Source organism: Trichomycterus rosablanca, chromosome 14, assembly GCF_030014385.1.
Source record: "Trichomycterus rosablanca isolate fTriRos1 chromosome 14, fTriRos1.hap1, whole genome shotgun sequence".
In the NCBI taxonomy this organism is placed as follows: Eukaryota; Metazoa; Chordata; class Actinopteri; order Siluriformes; family Trichomycteridae; genus Trichomycterus; species Trichomycterus rosablanca.
The window spans coordinates 32,735,575-32,754,906 of NC_086001.1; the positions used below are offsets into that span (position 1 = coordinate 32,735,575).

The window sequence follows — 19,332 nt, forward strand, 5'->3', positions numbered from 1 at the left end:
ATTCCTCACCATGTGCTGGTTTCACTTTTAAACTTGTGTTTTACAGCTCAGGAGAAATCAGGTGAGAATCAGCTTCTCCAGGAGAGTCTAAAACACTTAACGTGGCTTAATGTACTACAGTCTCTCAGTTATTACTGCTCATAAGCGCTCGCTTCTGCTGAAATGACCAACCTCGTGGTTCAAAAGAAAAATGATCATTTTTATAGTAAGATTTTTTTTTGAGAAGTATTCATAAATGTATCACTGCCTCACAGATTTTAAAATCACTCAAACAGTTTAATGTTACACTTTCAAGTAAATTTTACATTGAATTTGTTAAATCTGACAGTTTCACTTTTGATTCTAAACCAACTCTAAACCCTGGGTAGAGGAGCTGAGTGAACGTGGTCTGAACTCTGTGGAGGAGCTTCATTGTATCAGAGACGCTGTAGAAGGACAGAGTTCCTGCTTCATAATCCACATACACTCCTATTCTAGAGGAACTCGGCATTATGGGAATTTCAGTATTTTTCTTATTGTGGCTGAATAAAAAGCTGCATGGAGAACAGAACAAACTCCAGGACTGATCATTACCTCCAAACCAACACTCATAACCACCTCCCTTCCTGCTGATGCTTTTATATGACACTGCTATAAAAACCCAATCATTCCCACTCCACTCAACCTCCCAGTAACAGCGTCCACTCACACTCTCTCTACACACAACCTGAGAGTAAATATTAAATCTATCTGGATGATCAGGATACGACTGTAATGTTTTACTGCAGGTCGCCACTTTGTTCTCCTCAGACAGACGGAGGTTTTTATTTACTGTGTTTGGATCCAGTGTGAACCGACAAACATCTGGAGAGGAAACACAAAATAAACCAATTAACATAGAAGAGAGAGAGAGAGTGTGTGTACAGTGTGTGTGTGTGTACAGTGTGTGTGTATAGTGTGTGTACAGTGTGTGTGTGTGTACGGTGTGTGTGTGTACGTGTGTAATTATACTATGTCTAAGTGTGTGCGTGTGAGAGTGTGACACTAGATAAACACACACAAGCACTGCACAAATACACACAGACACTACACATACACATAAATACTACTCAACACACACAAATACAACACAAACACACACAAATACAACACAAACACACATGAACACCACAAACACACATACATAACACAAACACTGCACAAATACACACAGACACTACACATACACAACATTACTACTGAAACACACAAATGTTAGACAATCACAAGTGTATAAGCATGTGTGTGAGTGGGTGTGTTTCTGTAACTGTCTGTGTAAATGTGTGTTGGTATATGTTAGTGTGTGTGTGTGTGTTTCAATTGTTTCTGTGACTGAATGATTGAGACTCTCCTGGATCAAAAATATACAGACAGCAGTTTAAATGATTGTTTTACTTGTTTTAATTTCATGACCTCTGAAGTGTGACAACTATGTAAAAATACAGATAACTGGGGGGTGCAAATACTTTTTCACTGCACTGTGTATGTTTGTGTGCTTGTGAGAAACTTACATTGTAGAAAATCTTCTCTGATTTCAGGTTCAGGAGGTGAAGTAATCCGGACTTTCTTCACTGCAGAAAGAGTAACAGTACAATCACTAATCACAGCAAATACATATTTACACCAGACAATGGAACACTGAGGGCTTGAACTCACCTTCATCTGGTATCTTCTCACACTGCTCTTTCCAGAATTCTTCTACTTTCTCTCTCAGCTGAGATACAGACTTTGTAACATCATCAAATGAGAGGAAAGGACTGATTGTGATGGAGGCTGATTCTGCAGATCCAGCAGGAGCCGAGAGAGACTGAAAATTCTACATCCAGACAGATAATGTTCACAGAGAAATAAAAAGATGTTTTTATGAGCAACTCTAAAATGCATTATTAAACAATCTTACAGTTTAAACCATTACCTAAATATTGAACCTAATCTTTTATGGTCTGCATCACGTGTTTTCTGTTTGTCCTCGTTTTTTAAAACCAGACCCTAAAACAATTGTTCAGGTTCCTGTAAGTCTGAATATTGTGGACTGTGTATGTATTATGTTAAACAAGGTCAAACTTGTTCCTTTAAATAAGACTTTAAAAGAGTTGCTGCTGTTTTGATTTATTTTAGATTGAGAGAAGTCAGGACAGCTTGCACATCTGTGTGGTTTTAGAGATTTTGGAATCATTAGAACAAGTGCACAGCAGCACCTACAATTTGATCCCTCACCGACAGCCAAGTCAAAACACTTCACCAGAAGATCAAAAGATTAATAGGACTCAACTGTACACAGTTTTACTGCATTCACTTCCTTCTTAGGACTGAACAGGTTCATTTATTTAACCACTGGATTGATACCATTCCAATACAGTGTATCACAAAAGTGAGTACACCCCTCACATTTCTGCAGATATTTAAGTATATCTTTTCATGGGACAACACTGACAAAATGACACTTTGACACAATGAAAAGTAGTCTGTGTGCAGCTTATATAACAGTGTAAATTTATTCTTCCCTCAAAATAACTCAATATACAGCCATTAATGTCTAAACCACCGGCAACAAAAGTGAGTACACCCCTTAGTGAAAGTTCCTGAAGTGTCAATATTTTGTGTGGCCACCATTATTTCCCAGAACTGCCTTAACTCTCCTGGGCATGGAGTTTACCAGAGCTTCACTGGAATGCTTTTTTACTCCTTTATGACGACATCACGGAGCTGGCGGATATTCGAGACTTTGCGCTCCTCCACCTTCCGCTTGAGGATGCCCCAAATATGTTCTATTGGGTTTAGGTCTGGAGACATGCTTGGCCAGTCCATCACCTTTACCCTCAGCCTCTTCAATAAAGCAGTGGTCGTCTTAGAGGTGTGTTTGGGGTCATTATCATGCTGGAACACTGCCCTGCAACCCAGTTTCCGGAGGGAGGGGATCATGCTCTGCTTCAGTATTTCACAGTACATATTGGAGTTCATGTGTCCCTCAATGAAATGTAACTCCCCAACACCTGCTGCACTCATGCAGCCCCAGACCATGGCATTCCCACCACTATGCTTGACTGTAGGCATGACACACTTATTTTTGTACTCCTCACCTGATTGCCGCCACACATGCTTGAGACCATCTGAACCAAACAAATTAATCTTGGTCTCATCAGACCATAGGACATGGTTCCAGTATTCCATGTCCTTTGTTGACATGTCTTCAGCAAACTGTTTGCGGGCTTTCTTGTGTAGAGACTTCAGAAGAGGCTTCCTTCTGGGGTGACAGCCATGCAGACCAATTTGATGTAGTGTGCGGCGTATGGTCTGAGCACTGCCAGGCTGACCCCCCACCTTTTCAATCTCTGCAGCAATGCTGACAGCACTCCTGCGCCTATCTTTCAAAGACAGCAGTTGGATGTGACACTGAGCACGTGCACTCAGCTTCTTTGGACGACCAACGCGAGGTCTGTTCTGAGTGGACCCTGCTCTTTTAAAACGCTGGATGATCTTGGCCACTGTGCTGCAGCTCAGTTTCAGGGTGTTGGCAATCTTCTTGTAGCCTTGGCCATCTTCATGTAGCGCAACAATTCGTCTTTTAAGATCCTCAGAGAGTTCTTTGCCATGAGGTGCCATGTTGGAACTTTCAGTGACCAGTATGAGAGAGTGTGAGAGCTGTACTACTAAATTGAACACACCTGCTCCCTATGCACACCTGAGACCTAGTAACACTTACGAGTCACATGACATTTTGGAGGGAAAATGACAAACAGTGCTCAATTTGGACATTTAGGGGTGTAGTCTCTTAGGGGTGTACTCACTTTTGTTGCCGGTGGTTTAGACATTAATGGCTGTATATTGAGTTATTTTGAGGGAAGAATAAATTTACACTGTTATATAAGCTGCACACAGACTACTTTTCATTGTGTCAAAGTGTCATTTTGTCAGTGTTGTCCCATGAAGAGATATACTTAAATATCTGCAGAAATGTGAGGGGTGTACTCACTTTTGTGATACACTGTACATTCTCAGATACAAGCTGCCCCTTTTCCCTTTGGCTGGCAACCACTTGGATTTCCTTTCAGTTAGAGATTAAATAGTAGGGCTGTCTACCAAAAAACGCAGTTATTTCCCTACCTGTCCACTAGAGACCGCCATCAATGTTCAATCTAATCTCATTATCTGATATCAGGTGAGTTTTTACTATTTCTTATCTTTTTGATGCTACTGTCATGAAGTTGTTTCACATTCTGAACATATTTTATTACTTGGACTGGTGCAGCAATAATATAATAATTTTTTGTGCTGTTACCTGGAGGAAATGGACGGGATCCTCTGTGTGTGAAAGCTGTTCCAGTTCAGCATCTTTCCTCTTCAGCTCTACAATCTGCTGTTTCACCTGTTTCAGGACTTTTTCAGCTCGACTTACTTCTGCTGTCTCTCGATCTCTAATCAGATCTTTTAGCTCAGAGCATCTTCTGTTAATTGAGTTGATTAGTTCAGTACAGATCCTCTCAATGTTCTCCACTGCTGTCTGTGCAGAACACTGTTAGAAGATTCAGAAAGAGGAAACGTTTCTCACTCAGATCTTTGTCCATCCTTCACATTCATATGTAGCTACTGGCCAGACTAAGACTTTCATCACTCATAGCTTGGTGATGGTGCTAAATGGCTTGGTTTTTCATACCCTTAAAAATGTTACAATCATCATCATGTCCACATGATGCAGTATTTAATACGCTACTTCCCAAATATAAGAAAGAGTTCCAGTCTTCTACCTTCCACCTTAAACTCCAGCACATCTTCAGTGTTCATCATCACTTTAGTTTTTACTGCATTTATCAGCATGTTATATTTCCTCACAGATTTCTAATACAACACACCTGCTCCTGTATGTTCTTAATTCAAAATGATGTGTGGATTAAATCTTATAAAACCTAAAAACCCCATACTGTAAAATGTGCTGGTGGTAGCATACTGTTACAGACATTCTTTTGAGTATCAGGAAACAGCAGCCTGGTCAGGACTGGTAAATTTAATTTAGTGATCTTCTCAAGTCTTAGGCATCTGGATCCAAAGCAACAATCAATAATCTTCTTGGGTGGCTCAGTCAAAGTCCTAATCTGATCTTATCACCATTATAATTATTAGCACAACCTCAGAATTGCTGTATCAATCACCAGGCAGAATTTGAATTTTTTTTAAATTCATGAACAAAAATGCTCCATCACTTGCAAAGTTACCAGAGATATAAAATATCTAATTTTTAATGGAGATTGGTTTAATGGAGGAGAGTCGGACTGATCCTGAGAGCTTTTTGTTTATAAAATTTACCTTGTGAGACTCCACAGCGTTTATCAGCTCACAAAGTTCCTTCTCTCTGTTCTGGACTTTCTCCTGGAATTTTATCTGGATCTCCAGCAGCTGCTTCTACACAGAATAACAATTCAGAATTTACTTGTATTGTGTATAAGCACCACATGGTCAGTGTAACAAGGTCAGTGTAAATGGTAATCTGCAGCTGGAGCACTACCCAACAGGCTTACATTTAATCACAATGCTGCAAAAAGCTAAATATTTTTTTTCCTGTAAAACTGCCAAAAAAGTAGTAATGTCATTTATTTATGGTGTCTTGTTTTGTTTTATCTTTTTTTGGTCAAAAAATACATTTGGCCATATAGTGGTTATGTTCAACCTAGCTGATTTACTCATATTATTATAATGTCCATCTAAACAGCTAGTTTTAATGTTTCCTGCTGGTGTTTTTATATCATCTTAATGTTTTTGATTGCCTTCACATAATCCAATATTTACCCAACATTTCTACTTGGTCTTAACAGTATATTACTGCATCCATTTCCTCAGAAGTTTAACCTTTGGGGTGCTTTCACAAATAACACTGACCCTGGAAATTCAGTTTAAAGAAAAAACATCTCTGTGTAAAAGGGGTTTAATCTTGTGTACAAAACTGCCCTCTGTATTTGCTCAGTATATCTGACAAAAGGTAAACGTACCTAATAAACTGTACAATTAGAGAATGGAAAAGCATTATAATAATCTAATTCTGCTAGAGTGAAATGTTTGACATTTGTACATGCTAAAATAAATGATCTGTTACTTGTTGAAGAGAACTGTATAAAATAAAATATATGTATAAAATATAAAGATATGTATAAAATACACTGCCTGGTCAAAAAAAAGGCCACCTGGATTTAACTAAGCAAATAGGTAAGAGCCTATTACTGCATGGGTGATTAAGGAATTAAGGAATGTGGTCGGAAAAACATCTTGAATTATCGTGATTGGCGATCACTTAAACGTTTAGTGAAATCAAATCGTAGAAAAACTCCAGTAGAACTCAGGGATGTTTTTAATAGTGAAAGTAAGAGCATTTCCACACGCACAATGTGAAGGGAACTCAAGGGATTGGGACTAAACAGCTGTGTAGCCTTAATTTGCTAGGGAGCATAAAGATTGGACTCTGGAGCAATGGAAGAAGATAATGTGGTCTGATGAGTCCAGATTTACCCTGTTCCAGAGTGATGGGTGCATCAGGGTAAGAAGAGAGGCGGCTGAAGTGATGCACCCATCATGCCAAGTGCCTACCGTACAAGCCTTTGGGGGCAGTGCTATGATCTGGGGTTGCTGCAGTTGGTCAGGTCTAGGTTCAGCAACGTTATGTGCCCAAACAATGATGTCAGCTGACTACCTGAATATACTGAACGACCAGGTTATTCCATCAATGGATTTTTTTCTTCCCTGATGGCACGGGCATATTCCAAGATGACAATGCCAGGATTCATCGGGCTCAGATTGTGAATGAGTGGTTCAGGGAGCATGAGACATCATTTTCACACATGGCCACCACAGAGTCCAGACCTGAACCCCATTGAGAATCTTTGGTATGTGCTGGAGAAGACTTGGCGCAGTGGTCCAAATCTCCCATCATCAATACAAGATCTCGGGGAAAAATTTATGCAACTCTGGACAGAAATAAATGTTGTGACGTTGCAGAAGCTTGTGGAAACGATGCCACAGCGACTGCGTGCCGTAATCAAAGCTAAAGGCGGTCCAACCAAATATTACAGTGTGTGTGATCTTTTTTTGGCCAGGTAGTGTATAAACAGAACTGAGGAGTTGTTACTTGTTAAAGAGAGCTGTATAATATTTTTACCTGTTTCTCAGTTCTTTCTGCTGCAGCTGATATTGTATCATGTTCTTTATGGTCATCCATGGTACACAACACGCAGATACACTGCTGATCAGTACGACAGTAAACCTCCAGCAGTTTATCATGCTGAGAGCAGATCTGATCCTGGAGTCGTCTGGAGGCTTCAACCAGCTTGTGCTTTTTATAAGCAGGAGATTCATAGTGAAGTTGAAGGTGAGTTTCACAGAAAGAGGCCAAACACACCAGACAGGATTTAACAGCTTTGTATTTTTTCCCAGTGCAGGAATCACACTCCACATCTTCAGGTCCAGCAGAACAGTGAGCAGGATTTGGAGCTTGAAGTTCTGTTTTCTTCAGTTTCTCCACAACTCCAGCCAGCATGGTGTTTCTACTCACTTCAGGTCTTGGTGTGAAGGTTTTTCTACACTGTGGACAGCTGTATGTTCCCTTATCATCCTCCTGATCCCAGCAGTTATTAATACACACCATACAGAAACTGTGTCCACAGTGTGTAGTTACTGGATCCTTCAGTGTTTCCAGACAGACTGAACAGCTGAACTCATCCTGAGTTACTGAAATTTTGGACTCGGACATTTTTCTACATGTAAACAGAAACACCAGTAAACACAGCAAGTTATTTACAGCAGCTCAGACTTCTTGGTTTAGTTTGTGAGCGTTATGCTCATGTTTACGTTTCTCGATTTTTGTTAATTTTTAAAATTTATTGATTATCTATTGTACTCATGCTGTGGGACTTTTAATTTGCAATGATATAAGACACTATTTAACTAATACAACCTTTGTCTTATCAAAATTTGTGTTTCTTAATTGTTGGTAATCTTCTATATTTTATTATTACTGTACCTTTACTGTAGTACATTTTATGATTCATTACTGTACCCATGCTGTAAGACTTTTATAATGTGGTTGTAGTAACTAATAAAAGTGACTAGTTAACTGCTACATCCTTGGTTATATGAAAAAAATATGTTTTTTATTTTTACTTTTAATTCTTTATTACTGTACCCATACTGTAGGGTTTGTTTCTGTAATTTTAGTGTAGTGGGTGGTACATGTCACTAGGTAACTATTGCATCGTTTATTATATTAAAATGATTATTTTTAGAATTTTTGACACTACTTAGTAACTATATTATTTATATTATTTATATTTATATTATTAATTATATTAAGTAGTGTTCACTTTTATTCTTAGTAACGCGGTGTGTGCGCAATATAACCTGTGTTATACACCGCTGTATGAGTAGCACCGTGGGCAGAGTGCGTTGTTTTGCCTAAAATATGGTTCTGACTTATTATTATAAAGAATGAAAATAATAAATGTTAAACACCATAAATAAAACCTTTGTTCTCATGACTGTGTAAGGTGCCCCCCCCCCCCCCCCCCAGGTTCAGCACAATCAGGAAAAAAGCTTCAAAAGCTTAAATAAGCCTTCATCTGCACTCCGCCCATTGCGATGCTCATACAGCGGTGTATTGAATGTAGTAGTAGAACTTTATTGTCACTATAAATTGCAACAAGTACAATTACAGCGAAATTAGCCATCCACCCGTCCAAACATTCAATATGACAAGGGGGGGAGACAGGACGGGAAGACAGGATAAGAAACAAGAAATAATAAACATCATTGGGAGGATAGGAGATAAAAAAAACAGCAACCAGATTGTGCTCCCTGAGGAGCCCACTATGGTAACATGAAAAAAAGCTCCTTACAGCACACAAGCACATGTAAACAAAACATAACATAGTCACACGACCAGCCACTAGTAGGGATGAGGGGATAAAGAGTAACCAGCTGCGACAAGCAGCCATCTGGTGATTCGCAGCCAGACCAGCGCGCACTACAGACCTGTCATGCCATGTTGGTGGAATTAAGCTAAGAGTGGAAAACGTTGGGTTGGGGGTTGGGGAAATAAAGTTCTGACAGTCAATCAATTCGTGCAGCAAGAAAAAGTCTGTATTACACAGGTTATATTGCGCACACACCGCGTTACTAAGAATAAAAGTGAACACTACTTAATATAATTAATTAAACAGCAGTTTCCTTCTGTTTTATACACATCACACTGTCTCCCATTGATAAAAATACGGAACAAAGCGCGTCCTGTATCAGTTCAATACTGAACGCGGCGTTTAGTTTCCAAATAAAGAAGGATTCTGTATTTTACGGGATGGTTGGTAACCCTGGTTTGATTGTCTCTTATATAGTGAGTGAGATAAAACATAGCACCAAAGCTTCATCAGTCCCGCACATGCTGCTTTAATATAAGCTCCGATACACTGAGTCCAGTGTTACAAAAGTGAAACAAGTTTTAAAGCCTCGGTATCAGATGTTCCGTCTCTAATAAACAATGTTTTGTCCATTTTGTGTTAATTACTTTCATTATTTCGCTTTTGTTGTTCTTGTGGGAATTCCTTAGATGTTTAGAAGAGCGGACGGTAGAAGAGCGGACGGTAGATAGAGATGCACACACCACGTCTAAACATCTGCACAAACTATCTAATAACTTTCCACAAGAAAAACAATAGCGGGTCAACTGGATAAAATGATTTCCACAAACTAGACAAAACCTTGTTTATTGTTACCATCACAAACTCCGTTCACTTTATCGCTGAGAAACAGTTTGATTGACAGCAGAAATGTGCGTCAGAAATTCCGTCAGAAATGTGCGGCCGAGAAGTGCAAAACAAATTTACAAGTGCTGAAACACTTTTACATATGCCAAAACAAGTTTACAAACACTGGGTACCCAAGCACTTGTAAATTTGTTTTTGCTTTCGTTGTAAATTTGTTTTTGTTTTTTTGTAATTTTGTTTTCTGAAATGTAAATTTGTTTTGCACTTCTCGGCCACCGTAGTCATTGGCTCAGGTACATGTCAAAACAAATGCTTTGTATTTCATTGGTTTAACAGTCTCATTTGACTCCGTATAGAGCTACCACTGGCCAATCGGAGAAGGTCCGCCCTGTAAATGCTAGTCTGTGATTGGGTGGTTGAATTTGTCCCGCCCGCTCTGTCCTGTAAACATCTCTACCTGAGACAGTCACTCAGCTTTCATGATCGGGAACGCGGTGAAAATGCCAAAAAGTAAACTTTTGAGGCAGCGAGGAACGGACTTAAATATAAAAAGTAGACACAACATTTAGTGAGTAAAACAGTCATTTGTTATAGAATTCTTGCTTAAATTGGTCAAAAACTCTGTTATATGGGTTCTGGATTCATTCTGTATGTTGCAGTAGCATGTCCCCCTGTTCCTAATATGATGTCCGTCTTTTTGGGGTGTACTGTCCTCCTTTTTGTTACTATGAATCTGGCCACCCTACTACCAATGTACTGATGTTTGTTAGGATTTTAACAACAGAACAAAGTGACGGTACCACAACAGAACACAGCAGAGCAGGAGAGGAGGAGCAAAGGTGTGCATGTAAGATGTGAGTAAAGCGAGTCTGTACTAGTGGTGGTAAATTCAGTTCATTTTATGGACTCGGGTTAATCTGAGTCACTCATACCCCTTATCCACCGACACGGAACGTTCCGGTTCTGGTTCGCAAACTTGATTTTGAATTGGTTCCGCGTGTTTCCACCGAAAAAAAGAGCTTCCAGACAGTGAACTAGCATTCTAATCTGGCACCACAGAATACTTAGTTTTTCTGTGCGAACCGTGACATAATCGGTGGGCGTGTCAGAGTGTAGAGGTTTGGACGCTTTGCTAAACCATTGTGCTGGTGTCTCGTATGGCGCTTGACGCTGCATTTTTGTCTTTCAAAGTTCACCTGATTGGATTTTGATCCAGTTTGCTGCTGAATACAGAGTACAGAGCACTTATAACCAGTACAGAGTGCTTATAACCAGTAATAACGGTGAGAGATTTAGTGTTTCTATGTCAAACTTTTAGTACATTTAGCCACGTTACGTTTTTTTACGTGAAGCTTTTTCGACTCTCCCGAGAAGATTTAGAAAGATATCCTTTATTTGTCATATATACATATACAGATGTACAGTACAATGAAATTCTTTCTTCGCATATCCCAGCTGGTGTTGGAAGCTGGGGTCAGAGCGCAGGGTCAGCCAACTTACGGCGCCCCTGGAGCAGACAGGGTTAAGGGCCTTGCTCAAGGACCCAATAGTGGCTACATAGCAGAGCCTGGATTTGAACCCCGAGCTGCATAAACACCACACAAGAAGTAAATCCAGCTAAACACAGATACATGTGGAGCTTTTAGACTGGATTTGATGGTTATTTCACACAAATGGATGTTCGTGTTGTGGAACTTTAGTGATGTTTTATCGCTCAAGCCGAGCGCTGAGCAAATCGGCTACTTGAGCCGAGAGTCGCGGTGAAAGTGAAGCGCAAAACGCTTCTCACATCAATAAACTAAAGAAAACAACAACTGCGACAAACACGTCTACGTTTTCTTTTCACTGATAGCTGATCGATGCTTTTTACATAAAAACAAACATCTGTAACTGCAGCACAAATGCTCGCACATAATGTACACGCTCCGCCATGATATTACTACTCTTAACTTTCGTTGTGTAACGCCCACCGTTGATGATGCTGCTTGGTTCTCAAAAACTCTTGGAAGTGCGCGTCGGTTCTCTACAGAACACCAAGGTTCTAAGAAACCTGAACAGAACTGGTTCAGGAACCATGGTTCTTTTGGTGGAAAAGCGCTATCAGTAATGTGATCCGGTTCACTTGGGTCACTTGAGTCACTTGTACTGTCATTCTGATTGTGATCGATTTACAGCATGAAAATGCATCCAAATATCACTTCTCATCTTCTGTAAAGAAATCCTTCTCTCTTAATTCTTCTGGCACCTCACACTTCTCTTATCAGTGACAAGTTGACACTTTTTTCTAAGTGGAATCTTGATCATGCAGGAGAGGAGGGTGGACTCACCTACCAATCAGATGGGTATATTAATGGGTCAAGGGTTTAAAATAACCATGGGGGCTCTGATACTCTTTAAGTGGTACAGTACTAAAGTAGCCTGTAAGCATTTGCATTTTAATAATAATATAACTATATTTTGCTTACAAGTAAATATGCTGCATTACTAATCTATACCACTACTACTGATAATAATAATAATAATAATAACAATAATAATAATAATAATAATAATAATAATAATAATAATAATAATAATAATAATAATAATAACGTACATAAAATCAGCCACATAACAAACACCAGTGTGTTTAACTGCTTGTTTATTAGAATATTTAACTTATTACTTAGATTAATGGACTGGAGTGAAGCCGGTTCAGTCAAATCATCTGAGTCCTCTGTGTTGCCAGTAAATCTACTTACTCACCTTGTGTACTTAACAGCAGCCAGTCAGAGGACTCATAGGATCCAGGTTCATTGAGATTTTGGACTCGTGATTCCTGATTCAGTACAAAGATTCGAATCATTAACCCGAGTGATTCAGGAACCGCCCAGCTCTTAAGATGAAGCTCACATTTACAAAATAACAGAAAATAAAAATGTACAGAAAAAACTTTTTAAACATATTTCATTGTAGTTTGTTCCTTGTTTACTGCAGAATCAGTTAATGCAGTTTTACTCATTTTTGGATGTTTATTAGCCGAGAACGAGCCGAAAGAAACTCGAATGTCAGGCGAATGTCCAAGACTTCCTGGTTTAGTTCGTGAGTGTTCTGTTCAAAACAAGTGTGTTTCAATCAAATCAACAATCTGAACTACATAAAGTAACAATACACAGTAATGTACAGAAGTGTGGAAATGTATAAACTCACCTGCGTTCATCAACTTCAATTATCAACAAAACTACAAACACAGACACGGAACAGATCCGCACTCGAACAGAACAGGATCAGATCAGTTTCACTTCTGCTGAACTAAAGGAGAGAGAGAGAGAGAGAGAGAGAGAGAGAGAGAGAGAGAGAGCACAGAACAGGATCAGATCAGTTTCACTTCTGCTGAACTAAAGGAGAGAGAGAGAGAGAGAGAGAGAGAGAGAGAGAGAGAGAGAGAGAGACTTTTTTGACTTTGTCTTTTCAGTACAAAAATTATCTGAACCACTCTATCATATTAAAACACTTCGAAATAATTCAATGTGTAAAAATAAAAAGCATTTGTACAATCAAACGATCCTTTTTTGGCTTAACTGAAATCAAGTGTGAAGCAGAGCTCATCATCATTAACTGAGCACACTGCTTCCTCACAGCACCACACTTCTTTAAAAGTCTCCAGGTTTTTCATACTTTTATAAAACTTAAAATCAACTAAAATCCTTGATCTAACCAGTCTTGATAAAATCCTCATGGCTTCACAGTCAGTACCAGTCTCCACCTTATTCTTACGACTGATATATATTGCCATTTTTGCCTGCCCAAGCATGAAGTTGATCAACTGACATTCTGATTTTTTTCTTTTGACATATTTAAAACCAAGGATAAAAGTCTGGATTGTAAAAGTCACATTAAAATACCTAAAAACATTCTTTAAAACCTCAAACAAGGGACGCAGCCTAAAACAGTGCATAAAAGCTTGAAACACTGTTTTCCTCTGATTACAAAATGGACAGTGTGGTAAAATCTCTGGGTTTAAAACAGAGATAAAAGCGTTAACTGAGATAATACCATGTAAAATTCTCCACTGCATGTCAGCAACTTTCTTAGTCAATGGCGGTTTATATAGTGCTCTCCACTCTGGCTTAACATCATCACTTAACTTAAAAACATCACGCCATGGTGTGTCAGTCCTTCTATTCAGTTTTTTCTTGTTTAGAACCTTTACACAGGCTCTGTACAGCATTTTACCAGATGCATTCTTTAAGTCTATGCTGGATTCCTCCTTAGACCCCAACAGAGGGCCTTCACAGTCCTGTAAATCTGGCATGATGGTGATGTCTGGGAAGGGGTCATCTTCTTTAGGGCAAACCACCCCCCACAAGACCCAACACTCTGGATGAGCTTAAGGCCGCTATCGAAGCATCCTGGGCCTCCATAACACCTCAGCAGTGCCACAGGCTGATTGCCTCCATGCCACGCCGCATTGAAGCAGTCATTTCTGCAAAAGGATTGCCGACCAAGTATTGAGTGCATAACTGAACATAATTATTTGAAGGTTGACTTTTTTTGTATTAAAAACACTTTTCTTTTATTGGTCGGATGAAATATGCTAATTTTTTTAGATACCTGAAATATTTCAGTTGGTGTGCAATGAATCTAAAATATATGAAAGTTTAATTTTTATCATTACATTATGGAAAATAATTAACTTTATCACAATATGCTAATTTTTTGAGAAGGACCTGTATATATAAATGTCCAGTCCTTCTCAGTAGCGGTCTGGATGAGAAAAGGTCTTATTTTATATGAACAAACACAGAGTTCCTTAAGTTTTCCACAAACAGAATTTATTTTAACTTTCTTCTTACATTGACTTATCCATTAATCCAAGTTTCTTATAAAAACTAAATAAAAACTCACTATGTTCGCAATTGGCGTATAACAAACAAAACTTCGATCATAAATCTGTTGCTCCACGTCCTCTTTCTTTCCGTATATTTGATATATATTTTCCATTTATACAGTCAGTACAATTCTGCCCCCCGCAGACTAACCGAAGAGGACTAATGAATAACAGCATACACTGATTACCAGGAAAAATAATCAATAGTTGAAATACTAAATCTCCACCTCAAATAAGTATTCTTTAACCAAACAGAAAATATTTATGACAATAAACATAGAACATTACAATTAGTGCAATATATTAGTGCAAAATAATTAGTGCAATATATATATATATATATATATATATATATATATATATATATATATATATAAAGGTTCACAGGTTTAGCCATAGTTGTTTGCGTTTGCGATTAGGTTCGTTTGGCCCCGGAAATGACGCGTGACGTCACACTTAACAAGCGAATAAGAGATCTCCTGATTCTATTCGCACTGCATGCATAAATCTTTTCTGTCCGTTACTCCGCTCGAGACCAAAGAAAAACTTAGAAGGAGCATCCATTTCCGAGGCGTACTGATATCTTGATCGGACCAGAGCCCCTTGCACTTTTGTGTCCAGAAAGTCAGCTAGAGCAGTCTTTTTTGTTTTTAGTGCTTCAATGTGTCCCTTATTTCTTGTGGTCTCTGCTAAACACTGCAGTTCCACTATTTCAGACTCCAGTGCTTTAGGCAATCTGATTGTATCTCTAGTGACATTAAAAGTGTATTGCTGACAGAACATTTTAGTTTGTACCTTTGCTACGTCCCACCACTGTTGAATTGAGGTAAAAGCTGTTTTCTGTGAGCTTAAAACTTTCCAAAAAAAGTAAAAGACTCTATAAAATTAACATCATTTAAAAGTGCAGTGTTAAAATGCCAGTACGCGCTCTGTGGCTTCACATTACTTTTCTGTACTGTACACTGGACCATAGAATGATCCGAAAAACCAACTGGGGAGATAAAACAGTGTGTAAGAGCAGAAAGTTGATAATTAAAACCATAAAAATGGTTTAGCCTTGCCAATGAGAGTACATTGTCTTTAGAATGAGCCCATGTCTCCTGCCGCTGGTGACACCCGGAGAGGCTCACCCTCGGCAGGTGCAGCCTCAGCAGCTGTCTCCTGATCATGCTCAACCATGGCCGGTTCATCCCCCACAGGTATCTGAGCCGGCAACAGCGTCTACGGGTCCTGCACGGCCGTCCGAGCAGCAGCTGTACAAGCTTCTGCAATGTCACAACATTTATTTCTGTCCAGAGTTGCATAAATTTTTCCCCAAGATCTTGTATTGATGACGGGAGATTTGGATCACTGCGCAAAGTCTTCTCCAGCACATCCCAAAGATTCTCAATGGGGTTCAGGTCTGGACTCTGTGGTGGCCAATCCATGTGTGAAAATGATGTCTCATGCTCCCTGAACCACTCTTTCACAATTTGAGCCTGATGAATCCTGGCATTGTCATCTTGGAATATGCCCGTGCCATCAGGGAAGAAAAAATCCATTGATGGAATAACCTGGTAGTTCAGTTTATTCAGGTAGTCAGCTGACCTCATTCTTTGGGCACATAACGTTGCTGAACCTAGACCTGACCAACTGCAGTGACCCCAGATCATAGCACTGCCCCCACAGGCTTGTACGGTAGGCACTGGGCATGATGGGTGCATCACTTCAGCCGCCTCTCTTCTTACCCTGATGCGCCCATCACTCTGGAACAGGGTAAATCTGGACTCATCAGACCACATGACTTTCTTCCATTGCTCCAGAGTCCAATCTTTATGCTTTAGCTTCACTGACAAGTGGTTTTTTTAAGGCTACACAGCTGTTTAGTCCCAATCCCTTGAGTTCCCTTCACATTGTGCATGTGGAAATGCTCTTACTGTCACTATTAAACATCCCTGAGTTCTACTGGAGTTATTCTACAATTTGATTTCACCAAATGTTTAAGTGATCGCCGGTCACAATCATTCAAGATTTTTTTCCGACCACATTCCTTCCTCGAAGATGATGTTTCCCCACTGTCCTTCCACTTTTTAATAATGCGTTGGACAGTTCTTAACCCGATATTAGTAGTTTCAGCTTCTCCTTAGATGTTTTCTCTGCTTGATGCATGCCAGTAATTTGACCCTTCTGAAACAGATTAAATCTTTTTCACAACCACAGGATATGTCTTTCAACTATGGAGGACGAAAAATGACATAAGTATAAATAAATAAATGCACAAATAAATAATGTAATAAATAAATAAATAAACTAATAAATACATTTTCGTCATGAAAATGGACATATTTAAATAAATGGCTTGAATCTATTTCTATACATTAGATTTTATTTGGGCTGTTTCTGTATTTCTACATTTATTTATTTATTTCTACATTTATTTATTTCTGTATTTATACATTTATTTATTTCTGTATTATACATTTATTTCGTTTTTTCCCATATTTCTGCATTTATTTATTTATGTATTTCCACATTTCTTCATTTATTTATTTATGTATTTCTGTTAATAAGGTAGGCGGGTCCTATCCTCACTCTACAGCAGGATTGGTCAGGTTGGCAAACTAGGCAGAAGCAGCCGATTTGTAACAACCTTAACGTTACATGAACACTAGCTAGGCCAGCGGTTCCCAAAGTGGGGGGCGCAGAAGTGTGACAGGGGGCGCGTCTGACTGAAATTAAGCGCGGAGCCATATTTTGTTAAATGTTTTAACGTCAGAATTCTTATTACGGTGGATGGTGAACAAACCGTGTTTTCAGGTCTGTCAGGACTCATTCTGACAGAGACTCTAGATCGTGGTGCTTAATACATCGATCACACTAGTGATGGGTCGGTCGCGAACGATCCGGCTCTAAGATCCGGCTCTTTAAAGTGAACGACGGGATCCGGCTCCTGATTGGGAGCCGATTCGTTTCTTTTCGGTTTATTTTTTCTGTCAAAACCGCACGTGATTGGTCAAGATACGTGGTGGCGTTGGTGTGTTTACACTGAGCAGGAGGGGAGGGGTTACACACACACACACAGAGACAGCGTGCACACGAACAGGAGGGAGAGAGAGAGAGAGAGAGAGAGAGAGAGAGGGGGGGGGGCAGACGTTACATGCTGGAAAGGTGAGGAAAATGAATGAGAGGAGACATAGTAAAGTTTGGACACGAGAAGCCCCTTTTACAGAGAAGTAGACCCACTGAGCTGGTGGGAGACCAGGTGTTCAGTCTACACACATCTTATACATGTGATGGCACATAGACTGTGTATCTGTCCCCTTAGAAAAAAATCTTTTTTAACAGGGCAGATCATAACAGAAAGGAGAAACAGGATCAAGCCATCAAAGATGATCTCCTTGGTTTTTCTGAATGCTAATCTTCACTAAATACTTACAAATACTGTCACCTGGATGCTGATTTTTCTTTTTGTTTTGCTCATTTTCATTTATATTTTGTTGAGTGATGTGTCGTTGATGTTGTGTTGTTTCACTCTAGATGCTTGTTTATTTGGATTTTAACGTCACGTTTTACACTTTGGTTACATTCATGACAGAATTATTCACCTCACTTGCATGTCTTTGGACTGTGGGAGGAAACCGGAGCACCCGGAGGAAACCCACGCGGACACGGGAAAGACATGCAAACTCCACACAGAAAGGACCCGGGCTCTTCACCTGGGGATCGAACCCAGGACCTTCTTGCCAGGAGGCGACAGTGCTACCCACTTAGCCACTGTGCTGTCCCACTCTAGATGCAAATTTACAAATAATATACACAATCAGATCTTTTTGTCTAATTGAGATGGGTCTTTGTTTTTGTATTTTATAATTTATTGTTGGAGCACTCTGTTTCATGTTGAGTATATAAATAAAGCCATTTAAATAATAAACATTTGATACAATGTTTTTTTACATTAGTAATTAATTTTACATGTAATTTGGTAATAAATTAATTTAAGCAACAAAAAAATCTAAGGAGCCACTTGGGAGCCGAAAGAGCCGGCTCTTTTTAGTGAGCCGAGCCAAAAGAACCGGCTCTCTACAAGGAGCCGAAATTCCCATCACTAGATCACACAGTACACTCTGGCAGGGCGGATACCACCACCGCTTTGCCGGTGTTACTTTTTTTGCGGAAGCATTTCTGCACGCAGGTTCCCACAGGGAAGCTATTCAACAGCGCACCTCAAACAAGTAGTGCTCCATCAAAACAGTGCACTAATACACTCAACATGAATGTCAACCACCAACACAATTACAGAACTTACTACTATTACTACTAATACTTACTACTATTACTACTGTTAGGATTTTTGGAACATAACAACATTATTAAACATCATTATTAAACATAAATTTAATATGGGAAGTTTTACGGCATTTTCCAAGTTTTACGACATTCATGCCGCATGGTCTTTCAAAATGGCGGCTGCCATGATCTCTTGGCAGAGGCCCTCCCTGACTCCTACCGAAGGGGGGGGGAGGCGGAGCCCTGGGTTTTTTAGCACATTTCATTGGCTCCAACAGCAGCGGCGGAGGAGGAGCCTAGACTAGTTTAAAAAGAACGGCGGGGACAGAGGCTGTCTCTCTTTCTTACGTGGTTGTGTTTCTATACTGCAGGAGAAAGGAGCGTCGGTCGGCTTAGCTCTGATATATATTCACAGATCATTTTTACACTTAATAAAGTGTT

General features: G+C 39.5%; 1 protein-coding gene across 1 annotated transcript; it reads right to left on the minus strand.

The window, feature by feature from the left end:
• Positions 1-271: 271 nt before the first annotated feature.
• Positions 272-7,750, minus strand: LOC134326008 (tripartite motif-containing protein 16-like). Its single transcript, XM_063008200.1, has 6 exons — positions 7,160-7,750; positions 5,320-5,415; positions 4,298-4,531; positions 1,675-1,834; positions 1,530-1,589; positions 272-843 (listed from the first exon to the last, which is right to left on the minus strand). The coding sequence occupies exons 1-6, from the start codon at positions 7,748-7,750 to the stop codon at positions 302-304; spliced, it is 1,683 nt and encodes a 560-aa protein (XP_062864270.1). The 3' UTR covers positions 272-301.
• Positions 7,751-19,332: the final 11,582 nt, after the last annotated feature.

Coding starts and splice junctions, on each gene's coding strand:
- LOC134326008 (XM_063008200.1), bottom strand. CDS start 7,750: ATGTCCGAGTCCAAAATTTCAGTAACTCAGGATGAGTTCAGCTGTTCA. Junction 4,532..5,319: donor ACGCTGTGGAGTCTCACAAG/GTAAATTTTATA, acceptor ATCTTCTAACAG/TGTTCTGCACAGACAGCAGT. Junction 844..1,529: donor CAGAGAAGATTTTCTACAAT/GTAAGTTTCTCA, acceptor TTTCCTCTCCAG/ATGTTTGTCGGTTCACACTG.